Source organism: Penicillium mononematosum, assembly GCF_028829835.1.
Source record: "Penicillium mononematosum strain IBT 11891 chromosome Unknown utg000002l:1.0-8112719.0:1.0-8118358.0, whole genome shotgun sequence".
Lineage (NCBI taxonomy): Eukaryota > Fungi > Ascomycota > Eurotiomycetes > Eurotiales > Aspergillaceae > Penicillium > Penicillium mononematosum.
Window position 1 is genome coordinate 2,835,067 of NW_026643272.1, and position 15,966 is coordinate 2,851,032.

A 15,966-nucleotide genomic window follows, 5' to 3' on the forward strand; every position below is an offset into this window, starting at 1 on the left:
TCGTACTCCGTATAGTATACGATTGTCACCAAAATGTTAATCCTGGATAGTTTTTCTATGACGTCGGAGTCCGGCGCACAACGTTCTATACGGAGTATATTGTATGTGATATACAGTATACCCTGAAGTTGTTCTGTGGACTGCTTGGCGCCCAGATCCATGGATATTTCTAGCGCAGTCTCACGATGATCAGATCCATTTTATCCAACTGCACGCCACATACGGAGTACTCCATAGAGGGTTGCCTTCTCCCTTTAGTCTCTCCCGAACAGTCACCGACAGACTGCAGCAACCTGACCTTGACCTCGACCCCGGAAGTGCGCACTCTGTCAAGGGCAAATGCAAATGAGCTCGGGCACATAGGACCGTGTGACAGAACGGGGTCATCTCGAGCTATCAGTTGATGTCTTTGAGGCTGATCTCTGATTCCAGACTTCGTGCTTCAGCCCCCCCCGCGCGCCCATACAGGGGCCAACCACCAGAGGTACTCCATAGAGGGGGTGGACGAGCCCACACAACCCACATGCTCGAAAGGTTTCAAAGACAGAGCAGATTGAGGGGCAACAATCGGACATCATTATCTGTATTTATTTTAGCTTTTTGACTTTTAACTTGACCAGGAGTTTTCTCGGAAGTTGTCTGGATCGTGCAAAGCGCCCCGAGCACGTCACAAAGCAAAGCGCTGGTTTCGGGCGCTGGCGCTGGCGCTGAGACTGACAGGGTCTTGAATCTTGACTTTTTTTTTTTGGAAATCAAAGATTTGTTTGCATCTAGTGATTTGACTATGGCGGATTCGAGAATCTACCGCTTGACTCAGTGGAGCCTTGATCGGGGTAATCGATACTCTTTTTGCCCCCCGCTCGGTGGCTCATGGGTGATGAACGATTAATGCGGTTCTGACGGTGTAGGAACTACAATCTGTCTATTCCAGCTGAGGCTATGTTCTCTGCTATTGTGACTGCAACATACACTATGTAGTCATCATCCAGATTCCATACAATGTACTCAGATGCCAATATAAAGGGTGACTATAGGAGATATTACGTAGCCTTTGTCTCAGTCGCTTTGAACGGCTAATATTAGTTATTCGCTTAACAATACCGGACACATGGGGTATCGGCGAGAGTCTAGAGCTCCGATAATACATATATGTAAATAATAAACCATGCGTAGCGGTCACGACTCGACGATCCCAGTCGCAATGCATTACACTCCCGGCATCCGACGTCAGGAAATAAATTATTCTGCCTTGACATTTTACTTCGCTTGCCGTGGATGGTGGAGCAGTTAACGCGTACAAAATGATCTGACTTGCACCCTTTCTTACTACCAAGTACCATAGTACAAAGTGTACACAAGATCACATATCCCGTCTGCATCCGGGAGCCACTTCTTGTTTTCTCCTGTTCTTTTTTCGTTCGATTTTCTTTTCGAGGGAAAATGAGACTAACAAAATAAATAAAAGTGTTGTAGCCCGTCCTATGGGAAATGGCTCCTCTTCCCCGGTCCAAGACGTGTTGCAATGCCAGGTACAGTCCCGAGGCGAGCTGGGCTTGTTTCCAATCTGCAACCAGTAGCACTGTACTCCGTACTCTCTTTGTATATTGTAGATGTGAAATGCAAATATGCAATATTACCAGAGCTAGGATGATATCTCCAAAAATAAAAATGAAAATGAAAAGTGCGGCAAAAGAAACCTTCCATGGGAAACTTCACATTGTCACTTTCGATTTTATGTGGATCAGCGGACTATCGCCTGCACAGCACCGTGGATGAACAGCACACATGTCACAGTCATCGACATCTCACAGATCGAATCACCCGTCTTTCCAATATCCTTTGCAGATACACCGAGGTAAATGACGAGAAATAACCGTGAAAATCCAAGGACCTAGACCCAATCGCATTTGAATTCCCTCCCTCATCATCATTCATTGCGTCCACAAATTTATATCGGTTGAAACTAAATCTTTGACCTTTCGGAGTTGGTGGCTGACGACGCCTTTGTCCTTTCAAGGTCTCCGAGGCACCATTAACATGTCTTGGTTATGGCCATGACCAGGGAACACAGGCCAGTGGCGGGTTGGTGCTTTTGGCGTAACCGTCCTTTCACCCTTGTTCTTTCCAACTTTCCCTCTCTTCGGTAATCGCGGGTTGAGGCCAAATTCGACCAACTTCAAAGGTTGCTTTGTTGGCCGAAATTTTGGGTGACGGATTTATTCAATGCTATTTCTGAAACCAGGGCTTTACTGGTCTGATCATTCCTTGGACTCTAGTGGGGTTGCCGGTCACTGGAGGCTGCTTGCAGCTTTGCTTTGGGTTTCTTTTCGTTTGTCTGGATCGGAATCGACTGACCTGGATGGGATGCACACGATGCATACCGTTGATTGATTCCTCGTTTCTGATTTAAGTTTCCAACTTCAATGCTCATACAAGCCGGATATTCTCATGCAGGTTGCATATCGGTCTAGCCTTGCTTCGAAAGTGCAGGAGTCTGATTAACGCTGGCCCAACGGATGCATTCGTCTTCGAATACATGTATGCATGTCTCCATTGACAACACGTGGAGACAGATTCCCTCGAGGCAACGAACTGCCCATCCAACTCTGGCCTGGGAGTTACCGTCTACAATATTGTTTGAATCACAACGCCGCAGCACAAATTGGGCCTTCGGGTTGACTCGAGACGAAACAAACAAGATGGGCCCTGTGGGTGGGCAGTTTCGGCTAGGCTGACTATGCGGTTGATATGGCCATTATTGGGTCTGAAAGCCTGCTAAAGTCTGTCTTGTCGCTTTTGATGATTCAAGTATGGTCGCCTAGTTTTCTTTTGATATCTACTCCCTATCCTCTTATCAGACATGTTGAAACCGGACATTGCCGATCAAAAGGGAACAATTGACCATACCCCTTGATATCAGCTCTGATCTCCATTGAGATCCTAATTATATGGCTTGTCTCTGCAAACCCATGAAGTCTCTCTGTCGACAGACCCAAAGACAGTAGTCTTCCCCATCCACCAAGTGCATCCACACCCGCCGAGGCAACAGTTAACGTTGGCGGAAGCAAGCAAGGCAGAAACAATCAGACAGATAAGGCGAAATTCCAATGGAATCGCACCGCATTCTACATCCGGATCTTGCCCAGAGCTACAGACACTCAGCCACAGCGGCACCTCGAACATCAGAATCCGGCCTCGCCATAACCGTAATGGAACCTCACATTTATGGGCCCGAAATATCCCATGGAGCGACTGGCCACATTCGCATATCGCAGTGGGGCTATATGTACATTTCCCCGTAACGCAGACAAACGGACCCTATGAAGACCCGAAGCATAAGCGATGTCAAATCCGACCAGACAGGGCCGATGAAAAAAAGTACAACTCAGGATATTCTATACTACACCAATCTAAGCCGCATCCTGCATAGTCATGCCTTCAATACTCTCTAATGAAGGTATGAGACTTCGTCCGACACGGAGACCCCGACATACGCAACCAACCCAGATGCAATCCAGATGGACGCGTAGACGAGCAGAGGCGGTGCAAAGAATTAGCCAAAGGGCGATATTATGCTCGTACCCGCATAAGAGCGCACTTGTACACTCGTCAAGTAAGGCTTCAGCCGACACAATTGACAGACTCCCCCGTTACAAGCTCCCAGCACTGCTTACTTGCATACTCAGTGAGCGGATAGGCGGGCATTTATTAACGCCGTCATGTTTGAAATCCACCCAGGCTGTCTTTCGTAAATACGTGTGGAATTTGTCGTGTCTCAGGCTATGGGATTGCTGCCAGGGTTATAATGCAGTTCTTGAATGGGTCTGGGTGTGTTTTTCTTTTTCTGGTCTGGGTCGGGGGCCGTGGACTGCTTATCTGCGTTGTCTATAAGAGGACTTGTGATCCCCGTTGGATTATATATTGCGATAGACACGTCATACCAAACCAAGCCAGCTATCTGGCCATTGGGATTGTTTGTTTTTTGTGTTCGTGCTGACGTCGGGCATCACGGACGATATCCAGTTCTTGTGAAGTTGGGTATTATATTGTCTTGTTCTAATCGCAAGGTTAACATTGCTCTTGATGCTGAGTGTCTGTCACATCGGATCATACGGTCTCGGTCGATATCCTGGCTTATAAGTAATACAAGTCTCTGTGGATGGATCCGTTATCCTCTGGCAGCCTTTACCATGTCTCGGAACCAATGGACCCTCGTGGGTCTTTCCGTGATATAAGCATAAATGAGCATATTATTTGCTTGCACTATGAAAAGGACATCTGATGTTTGACCTCGCCTCCGAGTAGTTCTCTTGCTCTCGCTTATACTTACATCTGAAGCACCGAAACTTCTAGCTCCTCCCCAGTGAGCGGACTTTATTTCTATGGTGTGTCATATCGGAGCTGGTATCAAATCTCCACAAGAAACAAGTTAACGGGTAATAGACGAACAATTGTCATGCAATGAGACTTCCAATTGACACGAGAAAGGCCGGGAGTGCTGCCGATTCAGCACATCACGAGTGCGATTTAGCTCCAACAGACGATGACAGGCCGATTTTGGCCGACGTTTCTTATGATGTGTATACTCAGGTCCATCGGGATTCCGAAGGTTAGATGGGAGAAACCGGACCAGTGATGCAAGTGGAGATTCGAACTTCCCCGGATTTTACCAGGGATAGCTGTAGCGCGGGTACCGTTGGGGATTACCATATTTGAGAACTATAGAGCCCAATGATGCGGAATAGATATGCGGGTAATACCGGTTAAGGGTCGGGGAATGTCGTAGGGCCTGGGAATTGGAGCGGGAGGAAAGGGGGTGGGGGAAGGGGAAATGTCGTTGATTGTATTGTTTAGATATCAATTCGAATGTCAATTCAATCAATATCAAAATTGATTTTACCCCAAAACATTGACCGATAGACCGAGTTTGAAGTTCCCCGGGTAATTTTCTCCTCACCGGGAGATTGTCCCCTCAGTTCTCCAATTTTTTTTACCCTTTTTTTTTTATTTTTTTTTATTTTGGCTTGTGATTAAGCACTTAGGCGGTTATTATATCTTTTCTGGGAAATAATTACAAGTTTTACTATGGATTTTACTATGATAAAATGTTAAGGATTGGATGTTAGAGTAACTTTTATACTCGCAAATAGTAATTGAATCATCGAATTGGCAGAAAAAAAAAAGGTAAATGTAGACAGTACCTGATTTTACTGCAAGCAGCACGCAATCAGGCAAGTACTAGATACATGACTACCCCCTTTGGTCCGGCTACACCGATTCGCCTAAAGCAGCAACGCAATGATCGAGCTTATCAAATCTTTTTTTTTCTTCATAAATTATTCAGTCACCCTTGATCTTCCATCCCATTTGCATTCCTTTTGCTACCTTTGGTACGCCCTCTTACAATGGCTGGCAATACGCTAGCAATTCGCAAGATGGCTCCGTCCATCATGCAGCTGTCGTCGATGACGCGCAGATCCATGTCGACATCGCAGCTGGCCCTTCGCGCAAAGCCGATGCGGTCGACCAAGGTTCCCCAGTCTGTATCGCGTATTGCTCGTCGTGGCTACGCTGATGCTGCCCCTTCGCCCGCCCGAAGCCTAAGAAGCGTTTCAGAGCTCTGCGTTGGGCCTGGCGGTTGACCTGGCTCTCTGCCATCGGTCTTACCGGCACTGTCGCATACAGCATCTTCGAGCTCCGTCAACCCCCGGAGCAGATCACTCCTGACCCATCAAAGAAGACCCTGGTCATTCTCGGTATGTGTCGGTCGCGATCGTTGATTCCCTACAGCCAAAGTGTCGCTAACGCGACTATGCTCGTTCAGGAACTGGCTGGGGCTCCGTTTCCCTCCTGAAGAAGATTGACACCGAGAACTACAACGTTATCGTCGTCTCCCCCGTAACTACTTCCTTTTCACTCCCTTGCTGCCCTCATGTACCACCGGTTTGATCGAGCACCGCTCTATCATGGAACCTATCCGAAACATCCTGCGCCACAAGAAGGCCAGTGTTCAGTTCTACGAAGCCGAAGCTACCAAGATTGACTACGAGAAGCGGATTGTGTACATCAGTGATGATTCCGAAATCAAGGGTGATATCTCGCACACCGAGGTTCCCTTCGACATGCTTGTGATCGGTGTTGGTGCCGAGAACGCGACTTTTGGTGCGATCTCTCTTGCATACTCGAACGATGCATTTTGGACTAATTTTTGCGATGTATAGGTATTCCCGGTGTTCGTGAGAACTCCTGCTTCCTGAAGGAAGTCGGTGACGCCCAGCACATTCGTAAGCGTATTATGGACTGTATCGAGACCGCCTGTTTCAAGGACCAGACCGAGGACGAGGTCAAGCGTCTGCTGCACATGGTTGTGGTGGGCGGTGGCCCCACTGGTGTTGAATTCGCCGGTGAACTGAAGGACTTCTTCAACGATGACTTGAAGAAGTGGATTCCCGAAATCAAGGACAACTTCCACGTCACTCTCGTCGAGGCTCTGCCCAATGTTCTTCCCATGTTCTCCAAGCAACTCATTGACTACACCGAATCGACCTTCAAGGAGGAGGAGATCTCCATCCGCACCAAGACCATGGTCAAGAATGTTACCGACAAGTACATCCAGGCTGAGGTGACCAAGCCCGACGGATCCAAGGAGCTTGAGACTATCCCCTACGGTCTTCTCGTCTGGGCCACCGGTAACGCCATCCGCCCCGTCGTCCGTGACCTGATGTCCCAGATCCCCGCTCAGGCCGAGTCCCGCCGCGGTCTTGCTGTCAACGAATACCTCGTCGTGAATGGTACCGATAACGTCTGGGCCGTCGGCGACTGCGCCATTGCCAACTACGCCCCCACCGCTCAGGTTGCTAGCCAGGAGGGTGCCTTCTTGGGCCGCCTCTTCAACACCATGGCCAAGGCCGAGGCTCTCGAGAAGGAGTTGGAGACTCTCTCTGAGCGCCAGTCCCAGGCCAAGGCCGCTGAGGAGCGCAACCAGATCTTCGACGAGATCCGTGAGCGCCAGAAGCAGCTCCGCCGTAACAAGCAGATCGGTCCCTTCCAGTACTCGCACCAGGGTTCCTTGGCCTACATTGGTAAGGAGCGCGCCGTGGCCGATATCAGCTGGCTGAGCGGCAACATCGCCAGCGGTGGTACTATGACCTACCTGTTCTGGCGCAGTGCCTACCTGAGCATGTGCTTCAGCAGTAAGTTCCAAATTCTACCCAACACTGATTCAGATTCATCACTAACATATAATCCAGCTCGCAACCGTGTCCTTGTCTGCGTCGACTGGGTCAAGGCTCGTCTCTTCGGCCGTGACGTCTCCCGGGAGTAAACATCTGCACCCAGTTTCGATGACTTCTGTAATATTGCCAGCCACACTACATTTTCCTTTTGGTTATCCAATGCCTTTTCTTGACACATTGACTGTGTAATGTGTCCCGCTACGCCCCCCTTATGCCATCCCCTCACCATCCTTGTCTTTATTTCTCTTTGCACCTGTGACCGTGATAGACATATCCATTTTCAATCTTTTTCTCATAACACTCACCGTTGGTGCAGCGATTGGTTTCACCCAGAGACAAAAGCATTAATTCGCGTCTTCTTTGTTTCGCTTTCTGTTTCTTTTCACACTGTACTGTATGCTAGAGGAATACATAGACTGGGTCTGGGATTGTCGTATTGAACCTGTCATTTTCATCTGTGCGTGATCTTCTTCCTCAGGACAGTGTGGCCACCACACTGCATACGTCTTGCTCGCGGGGCGACATTCCTTTCTCTATTCTGCAGCTCAATATCATAGATCTGGTTCATCATCATCCGGAAAAGGGCATCCAAGCGCGTTCTGTACTCTCGCGTTCTACACGCGCACATGCCAGCTCTGCACCTCCTTGCGTTTTCTCGACGCATAGACCACATCAAGATTCAGATCTCCCATCGGCGACTGAAGTCCCCGTACCAAGTCCCACGTCCAAGTATCCTCACCGACCTCACCGAATTGTGACCAAAGATGACGGGAAAGATATGGCGAGTTCCACGTATCAAGCACGATGTCCGTCTGTGCATTGGCCGACATCATCGCTTCGACATAGTAGGGTTCCCTCGCCCTCTGGATGTCCGGAATACACCCGATAGAACACCTTTCCACGCAAGGATGGCTCCAATGCACCCTCCAGTAAAAGAACGTTGCCGCCTCATCCGAGGATCTGACAACCAGATCATAAAGCATGTTCATACGAAGCCCACCGTACTCTTCCAGTGAAATTTCCCACCGGCACAGAGAGATCTTGCCGGTATATGTCTCTCGGCGGTCTACCCAGCCCATAGACATTGTCGGGGGCTGTTTGGTCAGCATTCGGCGCCAACTCGCGCTTGGATGGAGCCATCTGGCGTGGTTGTCTAGAGACTCTTGCATATCCCCAGCCCCGTATGCAATATCGCGGGATATCGGGTAAACATTGGGAAACCAGTATGTTTGCTGCTAGTAAGGGGTTTAGTCGTGGAATGGTTGTCTTTGGGAGGTTGGATTGTATAGGCTGGAAGAACAGGGCTTGCTGGAGTATCCGGGAGCCTTGGATGTAATGAGCCCAGCATCGACAGACTCGTTGGACGAATTGCAGTGTCTGTTCATCATTTATTGATATCAGGATGATCTCTATGAGCTCTTCGGGAAAGTTGTCTAACCCCATTTCCAGACAAGTGCTTGTTGGAAAGACATCAAGTTCAATAGGGGTTTCTAGTTCAGCGGGGTAATTCCGTGTAAAACAGTCTAACTACAAATCACTGTATATGCAGCTATATCTGCTCTATTGTCTCCTTGAAGTGCGTTGTGAAGGGAAAAGAGATATGATAACCTAGGAGCACCTGCCTAGGTGGGATTCTCACGACTTTCTTCGACTCACAGGCCTCATCTAAGTACAGTCCCCTACATTTCCATCCACGAACGGTATCCTTCGCGATGGCTGATTTTCCAATTTGGGGACTAAGCAAGACCATATTCCCGAGGCCGCGAGTTTGTTTCTCACTCATTGCCCCCAGGTCTACTCCGTCCAAGCCACGAACCTGCGATTGATCCGGAAACGTTCGAAACGATCATCAGTTTCTCGGATATGCTGGCAGATATGAACAGCGATGATCCTGTCGTTCGGTCCCGTGCGGTCCAAAGCCATACTACGTTATCACCGTTGATACAACAACTCGTCAAGACCAAGAAAACCACCGGCGTCCATTATGCTGCTAGGAAATTCAAATCCCTTCAAGAGGCGTGTACGATTCTGCAGGTAACGCATGATCCGGAGGAACACATTTGGAATCGGCAAGACATCGACGATGTTCCCTCAGCTACGCTCTCTTCTGGTGTGAACGGTGTTATCCAACGACTTAAACACTCCGACTGATCATAAAATCGACAACTCAGAAGCCTCTATACGCGTTGTTGTCGAGCTGCTCATTCTTGGCCGACTACTTTGACCATGTTCCCCCAGCTATCCTCTTCTGATGAACAGTGTTTGCGCCACCAACACGCGCTTTGGATCCAACTGCGATCGTCCCTGCTGCTCTAAGACTACAAGACGCTAGCGCTTCGGCCCATATCTGCAGGATTGGGACGTGACCGTCGGGACCTTGTTTCTACCGCCACCACGTCTCCACTACATCAATAATTGCTGCCAAGGTCGATTTTTTATTGTCTTGCGATCGTTGTTTCGTCATCGGGTTTATCGAGAGCATCACGGTTTACCAGGCATTCATCTATCGGAGCCAAGCATGTAGTCCCAGGCATGTAGTCTTCGCCTCCAGGTCAACCGCCAAGCCAGGCCCAGCTGCCTAGTACCTTACACTTGCCCTGGTCCGGACCTGTCACGTCCTGTGAAACAATCGAGACGAAGGTGAAGGCAATGACCGACAAGAAAAAGGCCTGGTATCGGTTTATCTTCGGGGCATCGCAAGGGAACCGGGTCACTCACGATGAGGGTGCGAGGAAGAGTCAACGTGCTCCTGGAGGCATTTAAGAAGATCGAACAATATAACACTTGTTTTGGCTTTTCCCACTCTCTCCTTCTTCCCTTTAGTCTTACCAAAAATATTAGCTCTGTTATTAAATTAAGGGCTGCAAGTTTTGCTCCTGAATAGCTGGTAGCTTTGCAGGTTTAAGACAATCCAGCTTTATGTTACTTAGAAAGTCTACCTCATATAGCTAACATATCATATCGCCTCTGCTTCCAAGGTTGCCCCTGGCTTCTTTCAACTAGGGGCACTAAGTTCGATAAATGGAGTCGACTCACGATATAAGAACATCACAGATTCATACACTAAAATAACAAGTCTATATATAATAAATAACAGCGACAAGAGTGCTTTTCACTTTACAGATCCCTACATCTTCACTGCGGTTTCCCTTTTCCCTTGGCCAATTGAGATGGTTTTCTAGGCATCTCAGGGCCTTTAGGCTTTTTCGGCGTAGGTTCAGGAGTGTCAGTGCCATTATCTGGAGAAGGACGTTTACGCCGGGTCGGTAAAGCAATCCCCGATCCAGATGCTCTCGGGCCAGGACCTCGTGATGTAGGCGATTGCACTCCTGAAGGTGCTGCGGTACTATTCCCCGGCATCTCATCTGTGATGAAGTTTTCTACTTTCCCACCCCAGAGGCCTATCACCCGTTGACAATTAGCGCAAGGTCTCAGCAATGTCTTCAATGCTTGCGAGTGGCTGTATGCATCTCTGGACGATTTGGGAGGCATCACTGCAAGACCATAAACCTCCTCACGAGAGTTACGGTTCCTAATTAGTTAGTATGGGATATATGGGATCTCAAAGGTATGGACTCACCGTAGAAGGTGCGCAAGAGGATAGGTTTCTGCGCAGTTTCCAAACGGAATAATTTTGATTGTTCGACCCTTTAAATTCGAAGACCAGGCTGTTATTCCTACTGTGTCAATTCTTTGATCGCGGAGAATATTGAAACGGGCTTGTTGCAGAATTCTGACCCAGAGGTCGGCCCCTGGTTTAGGAGTGGTATATCCCCCAAGCGATGCTCCCAGGTGAAAGCGGCTCTGCTTACCGTTTTTCTCTGCCCAAACACATGAATACACATAGGGAGAGCGCGGAGCTATCTTGCGACACCAATTGGCGTACATCAATGTCAAGAGGTAAGTAGAAATTGTAATTTGTGGCACCCTGGGGTGCTGGACTAATAATGGAAAGGAACCTACCTAGAAGGTCAAAGGAGCACCAATATGGAAGACCTCCATGAGTCGTTTTATCCAACAATAAGTACGATTCATCCTCGCTAGCCCCTGCTGGGTTAACTATCCTCAAAATAGTTTGGGGGTAGGAGGCCTCAGACTGATAATTGCTCCCCTTTTGGCTGCAAGAATCCGATTAGCGGACAAGAACCAGGGTCTAGCGGACATCTAACTCACCTGAGATCGACAATATCGGTGCATAGTCTTCTTAATTCTGGTACGACTTCCCGATCCATGCCGTAAGTAGAAGGGTTATCTATAACATCGAACATGAAAATTCGAATCTGTGTATAGTTAGTTTAACTATGGCCCAGAGAAATGAAGGGATTGGCAGTTGCGATAACTCACTCGTATTAGGCTCCAACTAAATGCACTCTTCAAGTTCTCTTGGCCATTATAAGCCGGCAAATATACCTCAGTGGAAGGTGTCATCGGGGTTGTTGACATTGCGGTTGTTGTATTCTCCTAGATAGCTGCGCAGGAACCTCATCGTTTAAATAATCATCCCATATCAGTACTGGTGGGATTCGTTCCTTTGTAGAGGATCTCAAGGACATGATATTAGTTGTCATCAAAGCCCACCGATTGTGCCCAGATGTACAAAATAGATTATCCAAGACCAAAGTCAATGAATATCTTGAAACGTGAAGATCCAAGGTATACAATTATAGATATATCTGACTGACATAAATAGAAATAGTCGAATACTAACAAGGAGAGGCACTATGAAAGAAGATCAAATAAAGCACCAGAGTACACATCATCCTATATCTTTTTACAGGCCTGCACAATTTCTTCGTTACAGACATATCACGGGCCTTTCTTATACAGGCCAAACTCTCTCCACCGGCCTATGTGCTCTGCATTCCTGTCCTTGGAAAATGGCTCCCAAAAAATCAAAACTACCAAACCCCAAAAGAATCAACTTCGAGGTGAGGTTAACCCAAATATGCGACTATGGACGACGCTAACCCAATAGAAAGCCTCGCCGATCTAGAAGGCTTGCTGGTCTGGTGCCACAGACTATATTCATTTTTGAGAAAGCTGAGCCTCCACCAGGGAGTCCATGTTGGCGGGCAGAGCCTCGGAACGGCACGAAACCAACACGGGTAAGTATATCATTCCCTTGCTATCAAAGCCGTGGCTGATGACAACAGTGGGGCCCCGACTGACCCTCTTGGATTCTCGAGTGATCCAGTGGAGCTTGACTATGATGAATGGAAGGAAAAACACGGTGTTCAAGAGCGTATGACTAATTGTTATGGCCTCACCAATTGCATGCCGGTGTTTGTGTCTCAAGATCGGTGCGACGTCCTGGTTGAATCAGACGGCAGATACTACATGTGGGCTCGCGATGGTAACATCGTGGTGCGCATCCTTCATGATTTGGAGGAGATCAAGCAAATCATCACCGACTGGGGTCAAGGAGCACTGTCCATGGAGTACCTGGGGCCTGTGTAATTCGGCCCTGTGATACGAAGTCTCATACGTTCATATGTAGGCCGAGGTACTTGCCGGCAAGACTACGGGGTAGCTAGGATTTCTACAGATCAGGAATAGAGAATGGATACAGATTCAAGGAAGAGATTATCGATTGTGTAATGAACGGTCTAGAGCTATGTACATTGACTTGAAAATATTTTGAGATACATATGATCCCAAGAGGAAGGGTAAGAGGAGAAGCTGGCTAAACAGGATAAAGAGAGTGGCGCGAACACTAGCAAAGGTATCTAAACCCAGACCAAGAAGGGAAAACAGGTGTTTCGCAAAGGCAGTAGGGGGAAGAGACAGAAATCCCAAACGTCATATCTTCTAGAAAAGGTTCCAACGGCTCCGCGTTTCCTTTCCAGGAGGCGCACGCTCTGGTTTCCGGGCGCGGCCGTCAAGCTGTCGGATGCCTTCGATCTTCTGCAGAGCCAGCTCTAGCAGCTCCTTCTTGCGGATGATATCGAGATGACGGCGGATGCGAGGATCCTCGCGGGCAAACCGCTCGACCTCGGCGTCTGAAAGGTGCCGTCCAAGTCTTGAATCAAGCTCACGTGGGAAGTTATAGTAGAACTCAGATAAGAGCTCGACATTGAGGAATAGCACGGCAGTGGAGGTGAGTTTATCTGCCACAACATCTAGGAAGACCTCGGGGCAGTAGTACTTGTTCTTTTGCGTTGCGCATTGCTTGGACCGGACGGCGAGAAGTCTCATCTTGATAAGATCCGCTCGGTCCCGAAGGAACAGGCCTTCTCGTCCTAGATAATATATGTCAGTGTTTGCAAAGAGAAAAAAAAAAGGGAAATACCAACCTCTCTCCAACAAGGCGGCACTGAAACCGCCCGCGCCACCTTCGCCGTTGCCCTCTAGTACTACTTCGCCCTTTCGCACTCTGTCGATAAACGATATAACGTCTTTGAGTTTCCGCTTTCCAACAACGTCTTCGACATGCTTCAGGGCCGACTCGCATGACCTGAGCTCTTCCTTTAGGACTTTACCCACGTTGTCTCGGCCTTTAGCCCATTCAGGATCTTCGATCTCGATCTCAAACTTATATGGCTTGATGCAATTCTCGACTTGGTCGCTGGTGCTGAAGAATTTGTCATTCAGGATACTGGTGCATGCATCTGTTATCTGTTTGTGGGCACCAGGGTGGGAGGCGAACGTGGACGAGGCTAGGAGCGACTCCACATGGTTGTGGAGAGCATTGGCGACGACAGTCGTAGCCAACCGGCCAATTCCAAGCTTTGTTAATGACGAGGTTGAAGCATCGAGCTTTCTGTGCCAATATAGCGACTCAGGATCGGCTTTAGGAAGGTCCTTGAGGGGATCTAGTTCCAACATTGGAGGATCCAAGTCCTCGATTGGCTTGTTCCAGTAGCGTTGCGCCAGAATGTCCATGACTCGCTGGTCCAATTCTGCCTTGAGCATCTCCCGAACCTGTGGTCGCCCGAAGCTTTCCGCGAACGCCTTGAAGGAGTGCTTGAAACCATCCAGACTCTCAGCCAAGTGAGACTCCGCGCTCAAAGGTCGGTCATTATATTGAACCTTGAACTCGTAGGTTGCCTCCTCCAGCTCTTGGCTGATGGCGTCTCTGGTTCCAGACAGGCTAGATGACATGGTTTGCTCAAGAACCTGCATCAGCGTTTTCCGCAGTGTGGAAACACCAACTGAGACGTCAGAGTGGGGACCGAATTCATTCTGATGCGCAGAGAAGTAGGCATTTTCATTTTTGAGAATAGCGCTGGTAATGTTTCCAGAGCCTCTAGAAAAGAGAGCTGTTGTCTGAGGAATCCGGGTAACAACACCCACGTAACCCAGCCGAAGGGGGTACTTTTTATCGGAAAGGACATCGTGCCCACGTTCGGGGCTGACAAGGTCCATCTTCGTAATAACACCGATAGTCCGTTCACCCCGAGGGTCTACTCGACGACTGGCTCGAAGTGCTGTCGAATTTGCCAAGTCAACGTCGGCGGCCGAGATCGCCAAAATGACATTTGGTGGTTGAATGTATTTATCGCAAAGATCAGCAATCTTTTGTTTGAGCTCTGGGGGTTGATCTCGGCCCGCAACCTGGATATATCCCGGCAGGTCTATCAAGGATAGATCCGGAACATTGGGAGAATATATCGTAAGCTGAATGGGATCGTCTGTGACACAATCCTTTTCAGGAACAGCAAGGTTCAGATCTGTGAGTGTGCGCTGAATCTGGGAAAAATCCGTGATCTTTCCGAGACCGAGGGCCGGGAATTCACCGTATTCTGCCTGAGCATTGGGAGTGTTGACCAATGTCAGCTCGATTGGCCGGCGGGTCACCATGTTGGAGCCCTTGGGCAAGAACTCGTGGCCGACGATAGCCTCTAGAACCGAGCTTTTGCCCGACGATTGGGATCCAATCACGACAATCGACGGAAGAGTGAGGGTGCCGGACTGGCCGATGGTCTGGAGAATATTTCGGATTTCAATCATTTTGCGTGTTAGCAGCATCATTTGATCATCCTCCGCAGCATCTCTCGCCGGCCGTGAATCTTCCTCTCCAGATTGATCGTATCCGAACGCTGTAGTGGTAGCGGCGGCGGCGGCAGTACCTGCCCGACTTTGTTTCGGCTCTTTCCCTCCACCACCAGATGAATCGCCCTTCCGAGACTCGGACTCCTCATCGAGGCGTAGGATCTTCTGTAGCCAGTCAGGCATTTCGATGTCTTCGGTCGTCTTATTCCACCCGCGTTGTGTCTGATCCGCCATGTCCTGCAGTCCTTCGAACAAGGTCGAAGCGGTGTTCCCCGCAGTCTCCGAGGCTTGTCTGAAGACATCCATCGCATAGTTACCGGCCTCTGTAAAAATCAGATCAGCTTGGGATTCCACCTGTAACGAGTTTCATCCACGAAAAACATACGAGTTGCTTGGTATTGGAAATAAGCTAGACCCGCTATTGTCGCACCGCCGAACATAGCCGGAACCCTGACAAGCTTCAATGCCAGCTTCGGAAGCATTCGAGCAAATGAGATTGATCGAACAGCAGGGACATTGTGTATGGCATTTGCACCCACAGGCCATGCGCGTCCTCTCAGAGCGGCACCACCATCTGCGCGTAACAGGCCGCCGGTCCTCGAGCCTGCATTATGAATATGGCGAGTTAGGTGACCGTTCCGCAATAGCGGTCCTAGTCGATGGGAGAGTATCCTCCCACTCATTATTGTTGTGGTAGCATTCAATAGAAAATGGAAATAAAAGTGATGGCCTTGTAGAT

The 15,966-nt window shown here is 48.9% G+C and overlaps 6 protein-coding genes across 6 annotated transcripts; 3 read left to right on the forward strand and 3 right to left on the reverse strand.

Moving 5' to 3' along the window:
- Positions 1-5,405: 5,405 nt before the first annotated feature.
- N7519_002842 (uncharacterized protein) lies at positions 5,406-7,344 on the forward strand (the record flags this gene model as incomplete). The annotated part of the gene is made up of 6 exons (XM_057289620.1): positions 5,406-5,531; positions 5,600-5,756; positions 5,825-5,898; positions 5,955-6,162; positions 6,222-7,193; positions 7,251-7,344. The coding sequence occupies 6 exons, from the start codon at positions 5,406-5,408 to the stop codon at positions 7,322-7,324; spliced, it is 1,611 nt and encodes a 536-aa protein (XP_057150822.1). The 3' UTR covers positions 7,325-7,344.
- Positions 7,345-7,849: 505 nt separating this feature from the next.
- On the reverse strand, positions 7,850-8,344 carry N7519_002843 (uncharacterized protein; the record flags this gene model as incomplete). The annotated part of the gene is made up of 1 exon (XM_057289621.1): positions 7,850-8,344. The coding sequence occupies one exon, from the start codon at positions 8,342-8,344 to the stop codon at positions 7,850-7,852; it is 495 nt and encodes a 164-aa protein (XP_057150823.1).
- A 754-nt stretch (positions 8,345-9,098) lies between these two features.
- N7519_002844 (uncharacterized protein) lies at positions 9,099-9,386 on the forward strand (the record flags this gene model as incomplete). Its single annotated transcript, XM_057289622.1, has 1 exon — positions 9,099-9,386. One exon carries the CDS (start codon positions 9,099-9,101, stop codon positions 9,384-9,386), a length of 288 nt encoding a protein of 95 aa, XP_057150824.1.
- A 984-nt stretch (positions 9,387-10,370) lies between these two features.
- On the reverse strand, positions 10,371-11,678 carry N7519_002845 (uncharacterized protein; the record flags this gene model as incomplete). Its single annotated transcript, XM_057289623.1, has 5 exons — positions 10,371-10,767; positions 10,816-11,176; positions 11,199-11,353; positions 11,409-11,515; positions 11,580-11,678. 5 exons carry the CDS (start codon positions 11,676-11,678, stop codon positions 10,371-10,373), a joined length of 1,119 nt encoding a protein of 372 aa, XP_057150825.1.
- A 619-nt stretch (positions 11,679-12,297) lies between these two features.
- Positions 12,298-12,692, forward strand: N7519_002846 (uncharacterized protein; the record flags this gene model as incomplete). The annotated part of the gene is made up of 2 exons (XM_057289624.1): positions 12,298-12,340; positions 12,370-12,692. The coding sequence occupies 2 exons, from the start codon at positions 12,298-12,300 to the stop codon at positions 12,690-12,692; spliced, it is 366 nt and encodes a 121-aa protein (XP_057150826.1).
- Positions 12,693-13,043: 351 nt separating this feature from the next.
- On the reverse strand, positions 13,044-15,910 carry N7519_002847 (dynamin-related GTPase MGM1; the record flags this gene model as incomplete). Its single annotated transcript, XM_057289625.1, has 3 exons — positions 13,044-13,474; positions 13,529-15,550; positions 15,613-15,910. 3 exons carry the CDS (start codon positions 15,908-15,910, stop codon positions 13,044-13,046), a joined length of 2,751 nt encoding a protein of 916 aa, XP_057150827.1.
- Between the last annotated feature and the right edge of the window lie 56 nt (positions 15,911-15,966).